Raw genomic sequence first — 24,491 nt, 5'->3', positions numbered from 1 at the left:
TTTTAGGAGCCATTAGGTGAGCCCTTGAGGTGATTTTCACAAAAATGGCGCTTTATAAATTATCCAACTATATATATATTAGTGTTGTGGATATTTTTTTTGATAAAAAACACTTAGATTTTGAAGAGTAAAATTTAAACACTCGTACCTGTCACAATAGTATTGTTGTTAATCAATAATAATTATGGTTTTTAAATTTTCTTTTCCCTCTCTTGAACAACTTTGTCCCTTATATAGCATTTCAACTTCTGCTAGCGATATGTATGTAGTTAATGGGCTAAAATGTTAAATATAAACTATAGAAATATTTTTATGACCAGTTTGAATATACAAAATAAATAAATACATAATATGCATATATATTGTACACCTTAAGTAATAATTTGGTGATTTATTTTAGTCTCCATATATTTTTTCAGCGTTTTTTATTAATCGTCGACTTCCGTTGTTTTATTGTATAATAGATTTTAGTATATTACAGGTCCGAAAATTATGTGACCCATTTGGTGCACCGGTATTCTGCGAATAATTCATTGAAGATTCCAATCCTGAAATATTCAAACATTCTGTCTCAAAATTTATTTATTGCGTTAACGTTCTACATATAAATGTTATAAATATATTTTCGTAATCCTTTTGGTATAACTGTTTATTTGGAATATTTTTAACTTGTATGCAAATTTTTATCTAGGCTTCGATTCCGTTAAGATAAAATGAATATGAATTAGTAAAATGGATCTACACAGACCCCCCTCTCGGAAGCTTTCGTTTTTCTTTTATATACTGTGATTCGATGTTCTCTGAATGATTCATGGTTAAAATAAAATAATATGGTTCAACATCTATTAAAATATGTTATTACTGTACGATAAGTACATCGACAATTTATTACAATTGAAGAAAAACAATTATTACAACGATTGCAATATTTCTAGGCTTGAGCGTAATCAAATAGGCCGGGATTTCGTGGGCAATGGTATGGAGGATTTTGGAGCTGTCCATTAATGGAATTATTGACGTAATCTCTCTATAATCTATTTACTATGCACTGGGTATCGCAATTCCGTCTAACTTCTTGACTCTGGATTCTGCCTCTTTTGGGTTTCTCTGCGATTGCCTTTAGTACTTTCATATCTGACGTTCTGAGCAGTTATTTGGTTTTTCTATTTAGTTTTTCTACTTGGTTTTTCGTATTTTTTATTTTGTCTCTATCTATCCTCACCTCTGTTGTAAACACCATAATTTGGTCTGACACACGTTTTGTACATCCGAATTATGTTTTCAATAATCATGTGTTCATTGTACTATACGACATTTTTACTCATCCAGATGTTTACTTACTGAGATGGATATGTTCATCATCACTAAATAATAGCATAATCTGCATGACATGTGATGTTAATGACCTTATCTCCCTTAGTAGATTCACTATTTTTTTTTTATTCTTAAAAGCGTTTTTTTTTATGTTTATTCTGCTTGTGTAAGAAAAGGTTTTTGGCGTATATATTGTTGTGCCATGTTTAGTTATAAAGGTGCTAAACTTGCTTTATTTCTTTGTTGTTCTCAATATGTGTTATTTTCTAAATGTTAATATTATTTATGTCCCGAATAGAGTTGTTGTAACTCCTGGGAATGTAATTCAACGTATTACACTTGTAAAATACTTTGTGTTATATGATTTATAAATAATATAAAAAACTTTAAAAAATAACTAACCGTCCACTCCGTCAATTGAAGAAAGAGCGAAGGTAGTGCGTAGTACCGAAATATATCCTTAAACTTGTTCAAATTGTAAATGCAACTGTTTTGTTAAGACCTGTTGTGACGGGTCTCCGTGAATAGTTTTCGCCCTCCAAGCCCAGGTCAGAGCCTGGCCACTGTGTGGAAGGCGAGAGTTCTCATTTTGCTAAATCTCCCCCTCCAAGCCCAGATCCGTAAAGTGTCGGGCTATTAGGTAGGGGGCGAGCTCTTTATCATCCTCGGGTTTAACCAGTGGTCTCCTGAGGATGAGGCTTCTTGTATGATGTAAAGCATCACATTAACATTGAATGCGTATAGGTGTTTCCTCATCTGCGCTGCAGAACCTACATCTTGAAGTTTCGGAAAGGTTCTTTCAAGCGAGGTATTTATTTGTTCAATCTGCAGTGCCCTAGGCGGGCTCTAGTGATAACTGACTTGATTTCGGTTGAGCTATATTAGGTCGAAGGCAAACCTTTGAAACGAAAAAAAAACGAAAGTACCGTTTTATCAGTTCCTTCGCATAGTACTGATTAGGTACTTTTTCACACAAAAAAAATAGTATACTAAAAATCTGGATACGTTTTCTTGTTTAAAAAAACGAAATTGTTACTTTTTATTTTACCTTAATTTTATTTTTTAAATATTGCATGATAGCAAAATTATCGTATGAGATTATTCACTAGCATATATAATATACGTCTAGTGAAACGAATAGTATAATTATATAAGGAATTTTTAAGTATTACATGATAGCAAAATTATTATATGAGATTATTCACTAGCATATATAATATACGTCTAGTGAAACGAATAGTATAATTATATTAAGAATTTTTAAATAAATGTTCAATTTAATTTTTTTTATTTCGTTTTTTAACCGTGTAAAAAGCGGTTTCGGCGGGGCGTATATAAAATGTGATCATTATTGTAACAAAAACAATTCATGCGAATACTTCGAAATTCTCATATTTTTTGTCATTTAGGCATGTGTCTAAATAAATGCAAATACTTACATGGTGTTGTGATGGTTTTCCAGATCCTCGCGTGAACGACTGGCCCATGATGTCCTCCCCGCTGCCAACGCTGCTTCTGTGCGGCACGTACGCGTACTGCGCGCGCCACCTGGGCCCCAAGCTGATGGCCAACCGGAAACCCTTCAGCCTGCGAGAGGTCCTCATCGCTTACAACCTCCTGCAGACCGTCTTCAGTGCCTGGATCTTCTACGAGGTGAGAATCTCGACACCTGACCTCGAATCATAACTGAAAATCGTGAAAATTACCTACGGATTACCTAGTTCGTGGTTACCTCGCATGCAAAAGGTTTCGGGGAGCTTCGAAACTAAACAGACGTAAATGCTCTAAGTCTGTGATTTCTCGCCCCCTTCACTTACAAAAATGGCGCTTTATTGTGTGTTTTGCGTTTTATTTTGTTCCTGTAGCTTTTAGAAAAGATTGTTTAATTGCCGTTTCATAATATAATAACGCGTTTGGATACCGTGCGTGAGGTCGTCGATTTGATTGATTTTCAATATAGTTATCATAAAATACTAAAATGTCCTTAAATCGGGTTGTGGTCCTGTGGCTAGTATTTCGGACTCACGGACCGAAGGTCCGTTGTTTGAATCCCACTCTACCCCATCTTGATTCCCATTTTCTATTAGTTAGTTATTTACAACTCGTAGAAAATGGCCGTCAAAATGAAATATTTGGGTAAAACATAAGAACGCATATTTCTTTTGAAAAAAGGTGTTTTCTTGATTATAGTATTTGATAGTCCCTAGAAGAAAAAAAATAAGATTTATGTATGCTGTAGCAATTATAAAAACAATGATATCCTTATATACCTTCTGCGGGGTAGCTTCACATATAAACCAAAATATGATCCACAGCAGAACACAAAATCTAAACACTTTCCTCTTTTCTAAATCATTCGAATAACTTCCTAAAATGTAATGACAAATAAATAAATATATATTTTTTATTATTTTTTATGTTTCTGATCCTATATTTGTGGTGATATACTCATGTATCTGTGTCAATTAATTGCTAGTCCCATCTCAACACATGACTTTTAGTCCCATGGAGTTAGGACTTATGTCTCAAATTTTGAATTCGTCCAAATGTTTGTAGACAAAAGACTGGATTTCACCCCCTACGAAGTCATTAAGATTAACAAATTACACATTAACGATCTCAATCTCTTCACAACAATAAAGGTTTCAGCTCTTCAAGTTTACTAAAATCAACAGATGGAAAAATTTAAGAAATATAGAAGTTCAAACATTGGTAAAATGGTGAATGTTACACAGTATGTAAAGTGCAAATGACAGGTCATAAGCCCTGTAAATGCCTAAACTTCTAATATGTTCTCCATCCCTGTTGTAATTTTGTAAGCATTATGATTATTTATTAATGTTTTCCACAGATATGATTCTCTCGAAAGTACTCCTGTTTCCAAATTATGATTACTGGGGATGTTAAAGAAATGTGTTATATTTATTGCTTCCTTATATCTTTATTTTAGACGATAACTTTTGAGTTTTATTTCTTATCCTTATTGACTTAATAGACCATTTCGTTAATGTCAAAACCTTGCGCAGAATTATATTGACCTTTGAATAACCAAGTATTCTATATACATTTGTTTAGGAATTGTACCTTGACCGTGTGCTTATACATGATCACCATAACCGGGCCTATTATTGTGAATACGAACGTCATATTTAATATAAGTGGGATTTTAAAAAATAAGTTAATTCCGTTATTATAACTTGTGGACGTCATTTAAAATATGCTTAGGGTAGTCCTGTTTACCCTCGTCTTTGTTTTATGGCCTTTTACCCCGTTCTTTGGAATATTCCAGCCAATTTCGAGTTTATTTACGTCAAAATGTCTGAATGCAAACGGGTGAACCGAATAAAAGAATGTAACAGATAACATTATTATGCATTAATTTAACATTAATCAACCCCTAAGTACTACGTACATGCTCATTATAGTGCAGGCAATTGGTAAAATAAACCAAAGTAGGGAACAAAATGCTGAACACTCCTCTAGTCCTCTAGTGGAACGAAAGGCCTGTTGACTACTGCCAACAGGCCGGCTTCTCCTGAAGAGTTTTGAGTGGTTTCCTCTCCACATGAGCAAATGCTGAGAAGTTTCTGATTGGCCCACATTAGTATATCCCTCCTGATCCCAACAGTTTAGATAAATTAAAATAAATTTTATTGCAGAAAAATCCACTTTTTTAAATATTAACCTTGTATATTATAAGAAAGGTAAACAATAATGCAACTCCTATATATTTGGTTTTTTTTAAACCCCTAAGTACCAGAATATATCCCGCCGATAAAATAAAACGATTGCGTAATATATTTATGGAGTTTACGTTTCTTAACATATTTTTAAGATTAATCAAAATCAAAATGACCTGTTTATTACTAGAAATCTTATTCCAAAGCATTTTAATATCTTCTTAATTGGGTAATAACTTATATTTGAATATATAATATTAAATATTATAAATATAGTCTTTTAAATTCTTGGAAATGTGTTCCCGCTATTTTTTAAGCAATGAAATTGCACTTTTTTTAGTACCTAGCTTTTTTGGTCCTAGCAATTTCGCATTTTCATTTGTGTAACCATAAAATAACACGATAACGTTAATATTAACTGAATTCCTGAGATCTAAAAAGTTAGTTATCATTTGTTATAATATGAAAAAATCCCTTTTACTTGGGTATTTTTGTCTTTAACACAGCGGTTTTAACCTCAAAATTCAGCGATAGAACTTTTTTTTTAATATATTTATATGATACATACCTACATGCATTTGATTTCCATTGAAAAAATACTAAGTAATAGTTATTTTTCGGAAACAGCTGTAACAGCCTCATAAAAAAATAAACTATTATAAGAAATAGTCAGAATATTAAATGAAACTGTTTCTTAAAAAACAGTTCTTTTTGTTAAACTGTGCCAGCTAAACTGTTATTTAGAAACAGTTAAATTTGAAAACCGGTAACTGTTACTGCTATTTATTTTTAAAAAACGAAACGCCCATCTCTAGTCTATATTATTGTGTCTATTTAAACAAATTAACGGCTCAGTAGCATGAAGGTTAGAAACCGCCACTGTGACATATTCATTATCTTTGAAATGTATTTTTTTTTATACATCTAACTTTGATCAATTTATATAATAAACGCACGAATGAATTTTTAGTATAATATGTACTTTATTTTTATTGGACTTCGGTAGTAAAGTAGATGTATGCACGTACTTGCAATATTTTCTACGACGATTTTCGCTTTGTAGCTCCGTATTCCGATAAGTAATTATTAAACACCGCGAATTATAAAAAATAAAAAAAACTTCTATCAAACTGGTCTTCCGAGGTCACCCGAGGTACCAAATAACTTTACTTCATTTGAATGAATTACATCTTACCAGTAGTTATATCTTACTGCTGGGAATGAAATATTTTACCTCCGGTGTATAATTTTTTTGGTAAAAAAATATTAGTAAACAGCACAACTCCACCTTAAGTGTTTTAAAATACTTACTAGAAATCTCAGTTTCTCTTTCGGCTCCTATTTTGTTTTAGAGCACAATATTATTTAGCAAGTGTCAAGCAGTTTTTTAAATTTATTTATTAGCCGTATATTCTTTGAAATAATTCTCCCCTTTGTAGAATATAAAATAAAAAAAACAGTTGAGATGTTTTTACGTGTGATTTTAATTTTTCTTAAATCGGTTTGTTACGAAATAATGAATAAAATAACAATAAGTTTTAAACATTTTATTTGTATTACAAATCTTGTTTTTATTTTATGTGTACATACTTACATATTTGTCCATTATAAATGATACTGCTCCAGTCTTATCTACTTTTTACGTGTACGATGTATCATAAATATTTGTTTATTTCACACTTTAATTGCTCATTTGTATTTCCTTTAACTATATTTTTACGTATTCAGAATCAAAGAACACTTCTTCCAGAAAAAATGTAACTCTTAGTAGGTTTAAATCATATTGTTATAATGTAGATTTATAAATTAGTACATAGTTATTGAAATAATTGTAATTAGTAGTTAATATTCATAATTACAATACGCGTTATTCAGGGAATCTTCATGTGTCTAAGTTTCGCTCAACAAAGTTTGGCAGTAGGTCCTTGGAAAATATTGGCCATTCCGAATATAATAAACTGCCTGATGAGCTAAGACACGAAAAACTGAAAAAAAAAAGTGTCCAGAAGTGTCGGAATCAAAAAATATTTCTTAAATATTTTTGATAGTGATAATTATTAATGTAGTTTATATAAGATGGTATTTTACGTTTCTTTTACAATATTTTTTTCTTTTTATTTCTCATGTATTAATTTGTATGATATTATGTATTGTCAAAAAAATGTTTTTTCTTACGTACGGTCCCAAATGAGTTTCTAATAACTCCTGGGAGTATAATAGGTAATTTTTGTATTATATGTTTTACTAGTAATAAAAAAAATAAAAATATATATAAACCAATGTAATATTAACTTACCAAATAAAATAAATAAATATTTTTATGAAAATAAAATGTATATGTACACCGAAATATATACGAATTTTTTTTAGAGCATTTCCTATGATACTATTTATTTTCAAACTATTGTTGATTTTATTAAAAATATTGATCTATATTAAGTCAAATGAAAATATTCTCGGCCTCGTGGTGTAATGGTCAGCGCGTTTGCCTACCATGCAAGAGGTCTCGGGTTCGATTCCCGACATGGTTGATAAGAAATATTTATTTAAAAGAGTGTTTTCACACCAGGATATTTCATACCCCATGGACTGGTTGGTACCTGAAGCGTAAGGCTGATCAACTTACCTTAATGTAACAAAACATATCTAAATATGCTGCAATTGGTGCATTAATTCGGTGCGGAAAGGGAATGACGATGATGATATAGATATAGTTTTATTATAATTATATTGATATAATTTTTCATGTATTAAATTTGCGACCAATTCGACTTATTTTGGCGTAAAATGAGAAAACAAAAGTAAAAATAATTTTGAATGCAATCAAAGTTCTTAATTATAAGATAGTCTCAACTCTTAACATTTTTATTAGAATATTTGTGCAAATTTAATAATCTGCGCCGATTTTTGCTGAATATTTATTCGCTTTTAAATCGATAGTAAAATATATGTATAAAATATTTATTTGGGGTCTGTTTGCATAAGTTATTGAAACAAGCTCGCGAAATATCCCACATCTATACTAAAAATTTAAATAAACAAATCAAGTAAAAATATGTACAAAATACAGGAAATCATTAAAAGCGATGATGAGTTGTTTTTTTTTAAATATACGTTATATTCGTTTGCTTATGATTTTAGATGAGTAAAAAAACAAAGCCAAATTTACTTCTTTTGCTGGGGTTTGTTTTAAAACTGGCATTCTTTTTTATTTTTCTTTATAAATTTGGTCAACAATGTGGGTAATATGAAAGGGCAACTTTTTTTTCAATGAAAAATTCTAAACTATTTTTCTTGTGCTTCATTTAACTTTTCTTGTACAAAAATATTCCCCATATTATCGATAACCTACTGCCACCCTTTTTTCCAATCATTGATTCCCTTGTAAAATTTAGCAGGTTTTGACTGGAAATAGTCTAAAAGGGCTGTATTTACCGCTTACAAAGAATTGAAATGACGAAACGAAACAATTGAAATGTCAAACTCAATGCCAAATGTTACTTAGTATATACGAGTAGTTTGTCGAAAAAACGTTTGCTGAACCAGCTAATAGCAGGCAAGCCAACGTTTAGGCAGGCAGCGTCTGTCGGGTCCGCTAGTCATGTAGGTATATATTTTTATAATTTATTACGATTATGATGGTTATCAGAGTATTCTTCAATTTAATCATATGTTAATTACGAAGGTAGTTAAAATTTTACTTCAAATATTCACATTTTCGTTAAAAAAAAAAAAATACTTTATCGATAATTGAAGTTAACTTCACGTTATTATTATTTTTTTTTGGTTAAAAAAAATATTAGCCTTATAATTTACCCAAATGTTTCAATTTTGGTGGCCATTTTCAACGAGTTGTAAATTACTCACTATGAGAAAAAGGAATTCAAGTTGAGGTAGAGTGAGGTTTGAACCTCGTACCTCTGGCTCGTGAGTCCACAACACTAGCCACGGGACCACAACCCGATTCATTATCGGTTTCGATTCGATTGTTGGGTCCAAATTCCGTTTTTTTCTAACCGGAGAATAATGTTTTTAAAATTGCAGAGTTATTTTATTTTCTTTGTTCAAATAATAATAATAATAAATAAAAATTTAAAAAATAAATAAACCTGTTCGCTTTTTTAAGTCTGCTTTTCATCACTGTCTTTTTTGTAATTTTAAACATTGAATAAAATTTAGGATGCTGCGAAATAGCGTACTAGTGTGATATTTTGATTTCACAGATTGTAAATAGTTCGAAACGTACGTAAACCCTTATGTCACACATTTTCAATAAATAGTTTTCGTAATGTTATTATTCCTGTCTATTCTGGATAAAGTTATTATTATGTGGTGAGTGAGAGATTATTTGAACAAAAAACGTTTTTAACATGCAGATTAGTCTTTGGTTGTCAAGGCTAGAGTGAAAATTATACAAGTTGTTATCGTTTTCCTTTCAGAATGCTTATTTTTAGTTTGAAAATAGTATCAATTTAAATTTCACAATCGATTCCCCCATTAAAATAAAATACATTGAAATCCAAATGAATATTGTTAAATAAATAACCTATAAATCAATAATTTTATAGTGCAATTTTTTTTAATGTTTTTTTCATATATTTGAACCTAAAAATATGTAAACTAGCCGGTTATTAAAAATAATAACAGTCGGCTTTCGACGATGTAGTAATCTCCTGTCCTCACCCAAAAAACACGTATATAAAGTTTTGTGTAAATATTTTGTAACTAAAGGCATAAGTTGTAAATATGTTGTAGCTGGTGTAATATTAGATATTTACATACCAACTTGTATATTTAAATTACTTATTTTTAAATGTGTAAATATAAACATTAAAAATAAAAAAAACAAAACAAAAAATATCGTAAGTCCCATATTCACTATTTTAATATGTAGTATTTTTTATTTATTTTTAAAAACGTTATTTTACATTGAAAGTTCTTTGTAGGTTGAAATTATCTCATTTGGTTTAAAAGTTACGATGTTTTGGAAATCACAACTTTATTGTTTTACCCTGAAGAACAATTGAAAAAATATTTCAACTCTATGAAAATTAAAAAAAAATAAAAATTATTTATTGCGTGATGTATTTATATTTGTAAATAAAGTGTTTAATAATCTTATGCTGAAGTATTTAATAAGTGAAATCGTATTTAATAGATGTACATAACTATAGGACTAGAAATAGGAATAGGATAAGGCTACCACTATACCACAATCACAAAAACATAAACACGAAATAGCTTAATGTATAAAGGATTAAAACTGTAGAGTTATAAATGAGTATATAGTGAATCAAATTATTGCAAATATACAACAAATGCAATACTAACTAACTATAGGAAATAAATTCATTTAAAATTATTTTAAAGCTTCCCATTTATTTTATTCCGTCAGGTAACTCATTGCAAAACTTTATTCCCTTGTACAAAAAGTTTTGAGACTCTTTATATACTCTTCGGTTGCCTAAACTGCCTTTCCAAGCTTAATTGCTATTGATATTTCTGGCAAAATTTAAAATGTGATTTTTATCAATTTTCTTTTTTAGTAAAAAATAAATATTTGCTTTCTTATGATTTACCCAAATATTTCAATTTGGGTGGCGATTTTCTAAAATGTGTTCCTTTATGCCATCTGGTATGTAATTGCAATCTTTAAAACAATCTGCTTTGATAAATATATGATAAATAAATACCAAATACATACCAAATACACAAACCAAATAACAAATACCAAATACATAAATACCAAACCTCAATTTCCTCAAAACTTGAAAAATGTTTGTTACTGCCTTCTTGCTTGGAGCGGTAGTGAAGGGTGAAGGTAAAGTTTATTTTTATTTATTAAAGAAAATTATCATATATCTAGAGATTATGTCTGATCCTAACTAGCTTTAAATTTCCTTTATTAAGTCAGAACCTTTTTTTTACAAATGTGTATTGTTTCATTATATTTTGAAGTGCATCAATTACCTTTGTAGATAATCATTTCTTTAAAATTAATCTTACTTTTATTTCTTTCGTCATAATAAGACATAAAGTGAGGCTGAAAAAATTTGAGTTTACTTTAAGCAGGGTAAGTCTTAATTTTTAATAAATCTCTATCTCAAGTTTCTGGAAGATATTGCCACTGACAAATATATTATTATCTTACTATACTAGGGTCCAACATGTTGAAAATTTTCTGTTGTACTTTTGATAAATATTTCAGCGTAGATGGAGATTTTTTTAGAAGAGGATTTACAATTCTAGGCATCGCTTACGACCTGTCATGGCTGGTTTAAATGATCGCTTTACACACTGCGTAACATTCACAATTCTGCCTATGCTTTAACTATGTGATACTCCATTGACACACCGTGTTTATATATTGTTCTATGTTCTTTCCTTATAAATTAGCTATGGTTATAATTCTTGAATTAGATTTTATTCAATGTCTTCAGTAGCTTAATGTGTTGAAGCGTAACACCGATCATCTTCCCTTCATGTAACAAAAATGATCAAGATACCCTGCGATTGGTGTACCAATGCAGTTCCCATGCACCATTAAGTGCGAAAAGGAAATGATGATGATGATGAGATTAATGTGTTAAACTTTTTTTACTTTCAGTACATGCAAAGTGGATGGTGGGGAGACTATGACTTTAGATGTCAACCTGTTGACTATTCTAACAACCCCAAAGCACTCAGGGTGAGATATATATTTTTTTTAATACATAAAATTCTGCCTACACAATGATGACTTATGAATTTCTGTGGTAATATTGCGCTTAGGATATAAACAAAATATAATAAAAATAAAAACGAAAATATTGTTAGCCTTCTTGACTTATGACACAGTAAAATAAATCATAAAACATATTTGAAAAGAGGAGCAATAATTTACTTATAAATTAATTAAGTGTATCCTGTACTTTTTTTTTGTAAACAATAATGCTATATGATATAAATCAGATAGAAGTGTAACCATTATGGATTTAAAAATATTTATTTTGTCAATGGAATTTTAAGACAATAACAAAATAATTCAGATTCTTCTAATGTGGCTAGTTTTTCAAATAAAATGGGTTTTCTTATTTACTTTTTTTTGTTCACAAAACTTTGTCTTATGACAAAAATACATAAATTATTCAACTTTAAACTTTTTTTAAACATAGTATTTTTTCATAACTCTAGGCTCTAACCTACTCACAAACTTGTACATAAATACGTGCAGAAGTTGATAGAAAAATTATGTATAATTCATTAAAAATAATATAAACTGGTCTCTAGTTGCTAGTCTCTTTTTTGGGAAGTTAGTTATAGAATTTAAAAAAATTAAAAGTAGAAAGTAATAGAAAAAAAAAGTGTGTATCATTTATTAAAATAAATAATTTTAAAAAAATTAAAGCATAAAACTACAGTTTGTTTACCTTTAAATGATCTCTTTATAATACTGTCATTGATTTTATTTTGCATTATTTTTATTGTATTTTTAGATGGCAGCAACATGCTGGTGGTACTACTTCTCGAAGTTTACGGAATTCTTCGACACCCTTTTCTTCATCCTGAGGAAAAAGAACAACCATGTTTCTACACTTCACGTCATTCACCACGGAGTCATGCCATTCTCTGTTTGGATGGGACTTAAGTTTGCTCCAGGTAAAAATATTTTTTAAATCACTCCTTTATGTATTTAAATTACTTATTAAATACTTATTATATGTAAATACTGTGCAGTTCGGGGAGGGACCTTTTGGCATGCTTCCCAATATAAATGTCTGATTATTTACTACAAAATTCAACTTATCAGCTGTCCAGAATCTGTCTCGATTATAACAGCTCTCGCTCTTTTCGGTATCCTATGTCTTAAGATGAGGGTCAGAGCTAAACAACCTCCTGACGTCGCTCCGGCCGGTGTAGATCTATTGTGACTTTTTCCCGGTCACTTCTCAATTCATTGTAGTGATTTTTGGGTAATCCCGCGTTGACTTTGATTCCTTTTTCAATGCTTCGACCTCTGTTGAAAGGGTCGTCATTGCATGCCGCAATAGAGGTCGAAACATCAGAAGAAGAAATAAAGTTAACGCGGGGTACCCAAATATCGTAAACAACTTTATTCATTCGAGATCTCTTTCACACTCTATACCTTATGAATGTTAAATTATGAATCTAATAAAAAATGTCTTTACATCTTTTAATATGTATTCTGTGGTTATTTAATAATTGTTAACAAGGTTCCGCCTCTTTGATTTATTGCTTAAAACTTTTTTGAACATTCATAATATTACATGAATGTATGTATGCTATTACCAATCTAAATGAATTACAAATTTACTTTTTGACTTAATTCATATATATCTTTTATAAATACTAAATCCATATTTTGAGTCTTTAGATGCACTTGTGCAATAATGCACTATTTTTTTTTTACTTTTCTAAAAATAGTATTTCTATATAAAAAACATCTTTCAGTTCGAAGTAGATTTTTTCGCATATTTTATTTCAGTGCTAATAACCATCTTTCTGTTGAAAATTGACTTATCTTGGTGGTTTTTTTCAAGAAAACTGGAACATGTTTTTTCTGCAGGAATTAAAATAAAATTATCATTCTCACATATTTCAAAAGTTAATTGCAGATTAGTCAGAGAGCAGAATTTTAATCTGCGTCATATGAGCGGACACCTGTGAATATTTGACATGAATTTGGTTTTTTATATCACTAACCCTATTGTATGATGTTGGTAGCATTCATAAAATAAAAGGATTTATACCTTACCAAAATGAACTTATTTTTACAAATTGTCTTGCGAATCAAAATAAAAAAGTTATCTTAGTTTTTCATTTTAAAAATCTTTTATTGACTCTCCTGAATTATTTTTAGGACGCATCTGTCATTTCACTGGCAAAAATGACAAGTTTTGACGTTGAATTTCCATTTCCAATTATATGTATTAATGCCATATTTTATTATTTCTTGAATAAGTTAAGTATCTGTTTCTTTCCAGGTGGTCACAGCACGTTCTTTGCTCTACTCAATACTATGGTTCACATAGTGATGTACTTCTACTACATGGTAGCAGCCATGGGTCCTAAATACCAAAAGTTTATCTGGTGGAAGAAATACTTGACATCTTTCCAAATGGTATGTTTACCCAACAATTAAACCCATATTTACTTTTATCCATTCAAATAAATATACTTTATTAAAAAAAATCCTACTTCATTCACCAAACTATATTTTCAAAAAAAATGATTAAAGTCTCAAACTGTTTATATGTTAATTAAGTTGAATGTTTGTTTTTTATATAAATATAATTTACATTTTATATAATACCCAATGTGTTTCATACATATTAATCAGTTTATGTTTACCTAATTTGTAAAAAAAGTCAAGATTAAAATGTATCAAAATTAGTATAATTCTTAAAAATAATACAAAATCTGTAAGGAAATTCTTAACGAAAAAATTCTCATATTATATTTGTTTAATTGATACTTTATTCATTACAAAAATATTGTATCTTTAATGTTATTTTTTTATATTTTAATTAAATTGTTGCCATAACATAAGATTATTTACGAATTTCAATTTGTCACACTTTTAAGTACTTTACTTTGAATCACACTCATTTTATTAATATAGTAAGCAAAATGTATGTGAATTAATAGGTACTAAAGTATTTGGTTGTGATGATGCGTCACTTTACCTGTATTAATAGGACAATAAAGAAATTTGTTTTTGTGTGCATCAGGTCTCGGGTTTGATTCCTGACATGGTTGATATGAAATATTGATTTAAAAGGGTGTTTTCATACTAAAATATTTAATTGACCCTGGACTTTCAACTGAACCGTAAGACTGATCATCTTACCTTCATAAAAAGAAGGAACGAGATACGCTGCGATTGGTGTACCAAAACTGTACCTTATGCACCATTAGGTGTAGAAAGAGAATGAGGATGATAATGAAAAATATTCTTTTTGGGTTTAGTTTTAATCAAAAACAATATTTGTCAAACAATACTCTAGTCAGAATTACTTTGCAGAATTCTTTAGCTGTGGAGTAAAAGTTCTTATATTAAAAGATGAATTTAGTTATTATCATGTTCGCAGACCCTTTTTATCTTAGGATTCACTCATTAGCGACCCCTGTGGTGTAATGGCTACAACAAATGACTCACACACGGATAGTTCTGGGTTTGATTCTCAATGAGAATGCAAAAGATTAATTTGATTTTTCTCAGGCCTGGGTGAGCCATATTTCATTCCAGTAGCATAGTTCTGTAACTAATTCATTTTGTCAATTCATTCGTATCGTACGATAGGGAATGAGAGCAAAATATTATTTTAATTGTGTTAGAGTGAAATGGATATATGACAAACGAATGAACTTACGAAACGAAATTGTGACAGAATAAGCCTGCTGGCCCGTTGTGATGCAAACAATATTTTTTTAAATTTTTTTATAATGGATATATATCATAACTTTTTTTTTTTATGGATATTTCACTTCCGGTTGAACTCTTGTAAATAGTTAAAAGTAATGATGCGTAAAATTTTATCATGACACTTTATTGCAGACCCTATGATTACTTCAGTTTCATGTACCTAGGCTATATCTTCTTACTACTAATATCTTTCGGGCTGACAGCTATATCTGTCTATTCCTAAATGAGAGATGTCATATTCCAGGCACAACTGCGAACTAGTCACCATTATGAAAAATGTTACTATTATCAAGCTATATTTTTTACTGTTTTATTTTCTTTAAGGATTAGTCATTTGATATAAATTGTTTTACTTAAACTGAAATATACCTTTAAACCTCAGAATCCTCTACCAGAATTATATTGGCTCGCAATAATGATTTTTAATATTATAGATATTTTATTTATTTATTTGCAGCTCCAGTTTGTAGCCATCTTCACTCACCAACTGCAACTTCTATTCCGAGACTGTAACTATCCCAAGTCCTTCATGATCTGGATCGCCATGCACGGTTTCCTCTTCCTGTTCCTATTCTCTGACTTCTACAAGACTAACTACACAAAGGAACCTAAACGAGACGCCAACAAAGGAGCATGCATGGTAATGTTTTTTTCTTATTTGCATACTGCCAATTTCAAAATACTCACAGCCTAACCTCTTGATTTGATTGTGCAATTAACTTTGCCGGACATATTTAAGTGAGTGTTTAATGTGATTCCAATTTGATGTATTATTTCAAAAGCAATAAAATCTGATACTTATTAATCCGGATAATTGGAATTTTACTGTATAAATTCTTTCCTCAATTATAAAATATTTTTTATTAAATCTAGGTAAAAGAAAAAATATGCAATTAAAATAATATATGCAAGGCTAAAAAAAAATTATGCTGTAAATCACAGAAAGATAAGGAAAAATGAGATAGTAATGGGAGGGTAAAGGGGAGAACAGGTTTTGTTACTCGGATAACCTTTCGTAGTCGAGGGTAGTAAACTTTTTTGTTGATTAAGCGTGCATGCAATACTATGAAGCATTTAAAAAAAAAAAAATGTGGCATTCAAATTGACGAAAAGTTCTATTGTATTGTGTATTTTTTTAATCTGACAAAATAACATTTACAGCCTGTTATGGATGATGAGAAGTTAACCAATGGGAAAAATGGGTACAAGCACCAAAACGGGTCTCCCAATGGCTATGCTCACACTAATGGAGTGAGCAATGGCTACGTCACAGCCAAGAACGAGCCCGGCGATGCGTACTATTCTACGGGTGTAAACAATGGCTTCGTCAAGGACATAAGATTAAATGGTCTCACCCACAGAGATGGGGGACAAAAGGATCAATGAATAAGCCGCGTGTGATTTAGTGGTAATAGTTTTGTAAAATAGAAACATACTTATTAAGTTCTAGAATAAGCCAGCTAAAGAATTTCGACGGACATTTGTGATCCGTGCACAATCTGCAGCTGTCAACCGGACTGGAATCAAGTATGCAATCTATTAAAATGTCAAAACCGGAAGGCAAATTTATTTGGATTTAATCAAATCATAAATATCTGTCGACATTGTTTAGCTGATTTACTTCTAACATAGAATCAAATTACATTAAATAACTCTCTTGGCGTTATTTTGTAACGACCAGCTAAAATGTACAGTCATTATTATCGTGTTTTAATCAGCTTTTTATATTTTCCTACAGATATTACGACAGTAGCACTCCTCATATTCTTAGATCTAAAATAAGGTCTTTGAAAAATGTTAAAGGTGTTTCATTTTGTACATTGCTCTGAAGAGGCTAGTGTTAGAATATTTTTTTAATCAGCTCAATGTTGTATTGTTTAAATCGGATTTCTCATCATTAACAATTTTGTGTCGTACTGAATTTATGTTATTTTGTTGTTTTTGTTATATTCTGCTGAATGACATATTGATATAACAGTAATACTATATAACTTATTGTTGAAATGTTAGTTGAGTTTAAACAGTCGTTACCTTAATGCCTGGGAGTGAAGATACTTGTTCACGCAAGTATACTGGATATATGTGTCGTAGATTGTACTGATTTACCTTATTTGTACCTACCCAAGGTCATTTTTTATTGTAATACCTAATTGTAAGGGTAATTTTATTTACTTTTATTTTAGTTTGTTGTTATAGTTGTATAGGTGTAAAATGTTAGTAATGTTATGGGATTATCTAAAAATATTTATTCTTTAAAATTAGACCTTTAATATTCATCATTTTATATAACTTTAAATTAACAAAGGTCCATTATTTATTTTATTAAAACAATTGCACATCTTCATAATATATTTTATTCATACGAGGGGGTTTTATATGTACGTTATTATAAAATCACAACAATTATCATAATTAGAAAATTATGTTTTTTTTAAATTCAATCTCCAATAAGTATTACAAAAGTATCTGTGAAACATAAAAATGATTTTCCTTCAAACTTTCTCAGAGAATAAAACTACTGACTGAAAATTTAATTTTTAGTTACAATTGTAACTAGTCGGCTCATTTATTTTCATTAAATGAGAATTTTTTACTCGTATTGCATTTAAAAACAAAGTAATCTGTTTTTATAAAAATTAGGAATTAGAATTCTCATGTTGAAAGTCATTCTTAATTGTTTTACTAAAAAAAACATCTGAAGTACAATTTTATGTCGTTAGTTATTTACAGATGAATAAAAAATAAACATTGGAGTAATTACTTAAATTGCGTACTTTCCCTTTCACATAATATCTCACAAATTTCGTTTTTTTAAACTAATGATTTCACGCATGAACAACTTTTTTATGTATTCTTAAACACACACAACTTTGCAATAAAAGTATTGCCTCTATTTTATGCTAAATGCTTATGTGCATGTGTTTATAAGAAATGTGTCTAATGAAATTGGTGTGTTTATTAATAAAACTATTGTCCTGTATACTTTTGCCATTGTATGCCTTAGGTGTTTTAATCGATCTTAATGCATGTTACATTAACAGTAGGATACCGATTATCCCATTTTATTGAAAGTTTATGGACTGTTTACAAAAAGTAGGTGAATTATGCAATTGTCTTGTATATTTTTCATTCGGTATAAGCACTGTAAAATATTATTAAATCGGTCTTCTACTGTGGATGCGTATAAATATATTTTGAATACATGTAATACATATTATATTTGTAAAGATAAATTCCTGATATTTTAAAATTTTGGCCTGTTATTGTAAGTAGTAAGAATTTGTATAATTTGATTAATTTTATAACAAATAAATCTCTCATTTTAGTGGGACTATGATATATTATTATATTTGTTACGAATATTGTACAAAATTGACAGCTTTTAAGTCCCTTGTAAACCATTCCAATGGCTGATATTTAATGCTTTTTTCAAAAGTAAAGTGTCTTGTATTTTAGGTGCTTTCAGTAAATAATATTTATACAAAATGATAAGAACGGGATGCTTGGAAATTTAATCACGTTTTGGTTAATTTTTTCAATAAAATTACCTTTCACTGTTTCCGTGTAAATTTAACAGTAAATTATAATTTTCCATGTGTCCATTTGTTTCTTTGTCCTCATTATATATGTAAGCCTCATCAAAGTACATCAACTTTTCTGTTTCTTTCCAACTTGGGTTGTGACCCCCTAGGGGGTCGCGAAGCCGTGCTATGGGGGTTGGGGGCACAAGAAAGACAAAAGTAAAAAGTAAGGGATGAAAACCTGGCATCCTGGGGGTTAGATAGAGGGTGCTAGATCTCGAGGAATCACTGAACTACATTTACTAAGTATCTCAATAGCATTTTTATATGTGTATGCTAATCCTTGTGTAAAATATCAATTTTTGTCCATCAAATTATATTGCCTACCTGCCTTGGTTTAAATGTAAAAAGTTTAAAAAATATATATTTTCATATTTATGAAATACTACACAATAATTGATCTGAATAAATATCGTAAATAAATATTACTAAACTTGTGTTTTCTTTTCATTTATAAAATAATTTTATTGGTAGGTACCTAGATAAAGCTGTGTTATATCGGTAGTCAGATGGCAGAAGGGACCATCTGTAATTTTCAAAAATGTTCAGGAGAGCTGAAATACGACTCAATTTCAAGACTTTAAACCACAAACTAAAATATTTTAGTGTTGCTTTTCAATAATAAATTACCATTTTAAATGTCGCTGCTTTTTTTTTTCTGCGTGCATGTACTGAAATATTAATTAAAACCTTTGAAAACTAAAACATAGACAAAAATACAGATGGTCCCTTCTATCATCTGACTACTGATATTTTCCCACGCCTCTTCACTGGGACTAATAACTTTGTCAATTTTTAAATAAATAATAAGTACGTCTATTTACATTTGTATTTTAGATTTAAAAAAAGGCTAGTAATCAATGTTGTTAGACAACAAATTTTGAATTATTTTTTATTTTCGAATTGGGTTATAACAAAATTTGTGTTTTATGCGTTTAAAGATATGAACTTAACAAAAGTGTTGACTTTAATATCAAATTTATTTGTATTTTTTGACAAAGTCCGTAAAACATGTGTTATTATATTACAATATATTATTATGTTGATTCAATGAAAATAGTTCAATTTTATGGAAATATATTTAAAACTTGCTTGAAATATTGTTTAAATGACGACACGAATTCATCTCAAATTAAACGAACCAGCCAGCCAGCTGTCAAACTAAAAAACAATGTGTAATGCCAACCAGTGAGCATGTGTAACTGTATTTTGAACCAGTTCAAAAAGACAGTCCGAACGCTTTGAGCTGTTGAGCTGCACCTCAAACTTCTAATAGGCGGCTCACAGCTCGCAGCGGTTCATTGTGAGTTTTGTTAAAATTATACGTGTACGCCACGCTTCAGGTCAGCTGAGTCAGCGCGTTAACGGTAATTCGGTGAACCATTGAGCTGATCTGCGAGCCAGTTCAAAGCTCCAGCTAAAGTATGTAAGCTGCGAGCTGACCTGCAGCTCAAAAAATAATCTTGAGTTACCCATGTCTACCAACCAGACATTATGTAGTAATGTCAAATACCAACGTAAGCTAAAAATAAAGACGTATTATAAAATTGTCATAACCAAATTCAAGGAAAGGGTCAGCTTCAGAAAAAAGACAATGTCAAAAATACAGAGATATAATTAATATGAGCTTTCTACTGACAAGATGTTTCACTATATGGAGATAAATTAAAAAATGTAAAACAAATAATTGAACTCTAGATTATGTGGCCTAGTGATATTTGATTTCCAGGTTCTTGTTTTTTTGCATGCGAGTACACTTTTCTTCATACATAGCCACACTGATGATTAAACATCAAATGATGTAAAAAAAAATTATACAGTTTGGTTAATTAACTGAATTAAGTGTTTAAGGTAATGCTTAAGGTTGCAATAATATTCTAAATGAAAATCATCATATTTGGTTTCACATGTTCGTATTTTTTTAGTTAGTCCCCTCGGTACATACCGATGTACCTATCCAGTGTGTATCTTCGTACTCGCCCGGGAGAAATTATCATCAACTATGACGTCATGGTGAAGATATGACGTCCTTAACTTCTGGTTGTAATCGCGGCCCAAGCCATCGACAAATCATTTCCCATTCCTAACTTCGTTAACCTGAACGTGACACCCTAAATGCTAATGTATGATAATATCCAAGTTCTTGACTGAAGTCATGAATGGAAAAGAGGAAGTGTGGGAAAATCCACTTTTGAATACATTTTTTTACTACCAACAAGTAGAATTTGGGTTTTTGTTGGATTTATGAGAAGTCCATTTTTTGTCCATGAAGAGATATGCTCGAGTGCAAGCGACATTACTTCATGTGCTTCAACAATGTCATCAGGTTAATATACAATTGCAAATCATCAGCATATAAATGGTACGAACAGGGAAGGTTTTGTGTTATGGGATTGAAAAAAAAGGGAAAATAAAAGTGGAGAAAGTACCCTCCTTGAGACACACCGGTGGTAAGATCAATCAAGTCTGAAAAGACATCTGCCATGTTAACGCATTACCGACGGCCACGTAAATACGTTGAGAAACAATTTATACAGATGAAGATAGATTTCAGGACTTAAATCTGTCAAGAAGCAGGTCAAAATCAACAGAGTTAAAAGCACTACTAAAATCAAGTAGGACCAAAAGCGTTAGAAGTTTATCATTCATTGCTTGTCTCATATCGTCAGTTATTTAAGACTGTTACTACCGGTGCTATGTCCAGCCCGAAAACCAGATTGCAGAGGATCAAGTTGATTATGGAGTGTCAGATAACAATTAGAATCGAATGTTTAAATAAATTGTTCCAAGATGAAATCCATTATTATGTTCGGAGTTTTCATGTAAGTGGGTGGGTATAATGCATTTAGAGAAGATTACAACCAAATTAATATGATATCATGAGACGGTGCATCAATTTCAATTGGCTTACACGATACTAATCGAAACCGACAAATGTATGGAGCGTCACATTTTGAAAGCCCACTGGTTTACTTGTCTAGTAGAAAGAAATGTTCAGGAGAGGACACTTCTTGAAAGTTACATTAGGCATAGACAATTTAAAAGAAGGGTTACATCGATTACTCTGAAACGCGGAGCGTTCCTCTAGACCAGTATTTTTCAACCTGTGGGTCGCGAGTAGCCTTTCTGGTTGCGGGCACAAGCATGGCAAAAGTAAAAAGTAAGGGATGAAAAACCGGCACCCTGGGGAGAGCGGGAGGTAGCGCCAGGTCTTAAGAAATCTGGCGCAATTCCTCCTGACCTGAATTTTACTTAATCTTTGCATTGCTCGTGACTGCGATCTCCCCATCCTGGAGGAGGGAAGTCGCCAGCTATTTTTTTACTCGTTAGGGCGTCGCGTATTAAAAAGATTAAAAAACACAGATCTAGATAATATGACACGTTACTCTATGTACTACTTTCGAATTTTCTCTGTGAAAATGTGTATATTTTGATTCAAAATTATATCTGTATATAAATTTATATCATCAGTCACCTGTAATTAAACATTTATAAATAATAAAAAAACATACAAATATACAAAATTTGGTACAGAAAATTCAATTTGTCTTCATGTATAGAAATTTTAAGATAACTCTGTTAATAACTTGTAATCGGGGCCCAGGGCCGTGATTAAAAAGGCTTTCTTCATCGGTACATACCGAGGCTCTCTCTATCTACCTCGGTATGTTTTACCGATCGAATTCAGCCAATGAATGACGCCGAAAATTTCGTTCACGTTCTAAATTAAAATTTAAAATAGTTCTCATTTATATTTTAAATAGGCTTCTGTTATAAAAGAGAGAATTACTTCAAAACGATTATAAACTTCAAAAAATCCCAATTCAAGCAAAACATACTCGCTTGAGCATGATTTTTATATGACTTTTGACAATTATTATCAAGACGGGATGCTTAAATTTAGTCTGTATTTATCTCGATACGTTCATGAAGATATTAAAACTGAAACATTAATGTCTACAGCACTGTGTCTATAAGACGGATACTTAATCGGGGCCGCGATTATAAATCCAACCAACGAATGACCCGGAAAAATTGAATCCGCGTTCCTTACATAATTAAAATTAAAATTAGTTCCTTTTTATATTTAAATGGGCTTCTGTGATAAAAAGTGCCATTTTAAAGCGATTATAAACCAATAAATTCCAATTCAAGCAAAAAATGCTCACTTGAGCATGATTTTTATACGACTTTTGACATTTACCAAGACGGTATGCTTAACGGTATGGCAACGTTTTAACGGCCTGATGCTCTTATATGCTAATAGAGCAGAATCTAGCCACATTATCTCTGCATCCAGCCGTTCGTTTTTAAAACTGATAGTTATGTCGACCTTGTGGTGTAATATTCAGCGCGTTTGCCTACCATGCAAGAGGTCTATAGTTTGATTCCCGACATGGTTGATATGAAATATTTATTTAAAGGGTATTTTCACACTGGAATATTTCATAGTCCCTGGACTAGTACCTGAAACGTAAGACTTATCATCTTACCTTCATGTAACAAAAATGATCAGGATACGCTTAAATTGATGTACCAATGCTGTGCCCTAAGCACCATTAGGTGAGGAAAGGGAATGATGTTATGTCAGAATTTAATTTTACTTAAAAATTTTCTTATTTCTCTCTCATATTTTGAATAGGCTTTTTTTTTAAATTTTACTAGATTGTATTTAAATCAAAAACTGCTCGGTGGAACAAAATTTTTGACAATTTTAATTTTTAGCTCTCGGTACATACCGATGTACCTACCTCAAAACTTAAAGATAAAGAGTCGGTAGTAGTGTATTTTCGTGATCGCTCGGGAGAATTAATCTTCAACTTCACTTTAGTGGGTAGATATGTGTACCGTGGCATACGCGTCCCCTTGGTACATATCGATGTACCTACCCAAAACTTGAAGGTGAGGGGTCGGTAGTGTATCTTCGTAATCGCTCGGGATAATAATTTACCGTCATAGTGAACGTATGCCGTCCTTAACTTGCCATTGTAATCACGGCCCTATACCATAAATTTGGCTTAGAATTTATTGAAAATACTATCTTACTTAACATGGCCTGTTGGACTTAACATGCAGAAAAATATCTAAGGAGTGGGTCAGATAATATTATGATGTAGACACGTAGGAATTAGGTATACAATAATGACAGTAGGTATAATTATTAATTGATTTGTATTGAGTTACGTTTATGAAGTATTGTTTGGTCTAGATCACTTTAAAAAAACGAGGACCAGAGTATTTTAATGTTGCTTTTACTAGTAACACTCAAATAAATTGCGCTTCATACCTATTACACGCCCGTCGATAGTTGTATTTAAAAAACTTTTTTTTGTTTTTAGACAAATGTAGCCTTACATAGCCTCACTAAACACATAATAATATATGTACGAGTATATATTAAAAACAAATCTTGACCTTGCAGCAGCGGTAAGAATTTTTTTAAATAATTTCGATGCATAAAATGATTATTCACAGATTAAATATTTTAAA

The 24,491-nt window shown here is 30.7% G+C and overlaps 1 protein-coding gene across 1 annotated transcript; it reads left to right on the top strand.

Annotated features, from left to right (window-relative positions):
* Window positions 1-2,781: 2,781 nt before the first annotated feature.
* Window positions 2,782-16,947, top strand: LOC148280858 (very long chain fatty acid elongase AAEL008004-like). The gene is made up of 6 exons (XM_088227687.1): window positions 2,782-2,967; window positions 11,602-11,682; window positions 12,470-12,632; window positions 13,979-14,115; window positions 15,878-16,060; window positions 16,582-16,947. The coding sequence occupies exons 1-6, from the start codon at window positions 2,800-2,802 to the stop codon at window positions 16,804-16,806; spliced, it is 957 nt and encodes a 318-aa protein (XP_088083813.1). The 5' UTR covers window positions 2,782-2,799; the 3' UTR covers window positions 16,807-16,947.
* The last annotated feature ends 7,544 nt before the right edge of the window (window positions 16,948-24,491 follow it).

Source organism: Micrasema longulum, unplaced genomic scaffold, assembly GCF_059751315.1.
Source record: "Micrasema longulum isolate JH-2025_06_02 unplaced genomic scaffold, ASM5975131v1 h1tg000524l, whole genome shotgun sequence".
Lineage (NCBI taxonomy): Eukaryota > Metazoa > Arthropoda > Insecta > Trichoptera > Brachycentridae > Micrasema > Micrasema longulum.
This window is presented reverse-complemented; position numbering and strand designations above follow the sequence as displayed.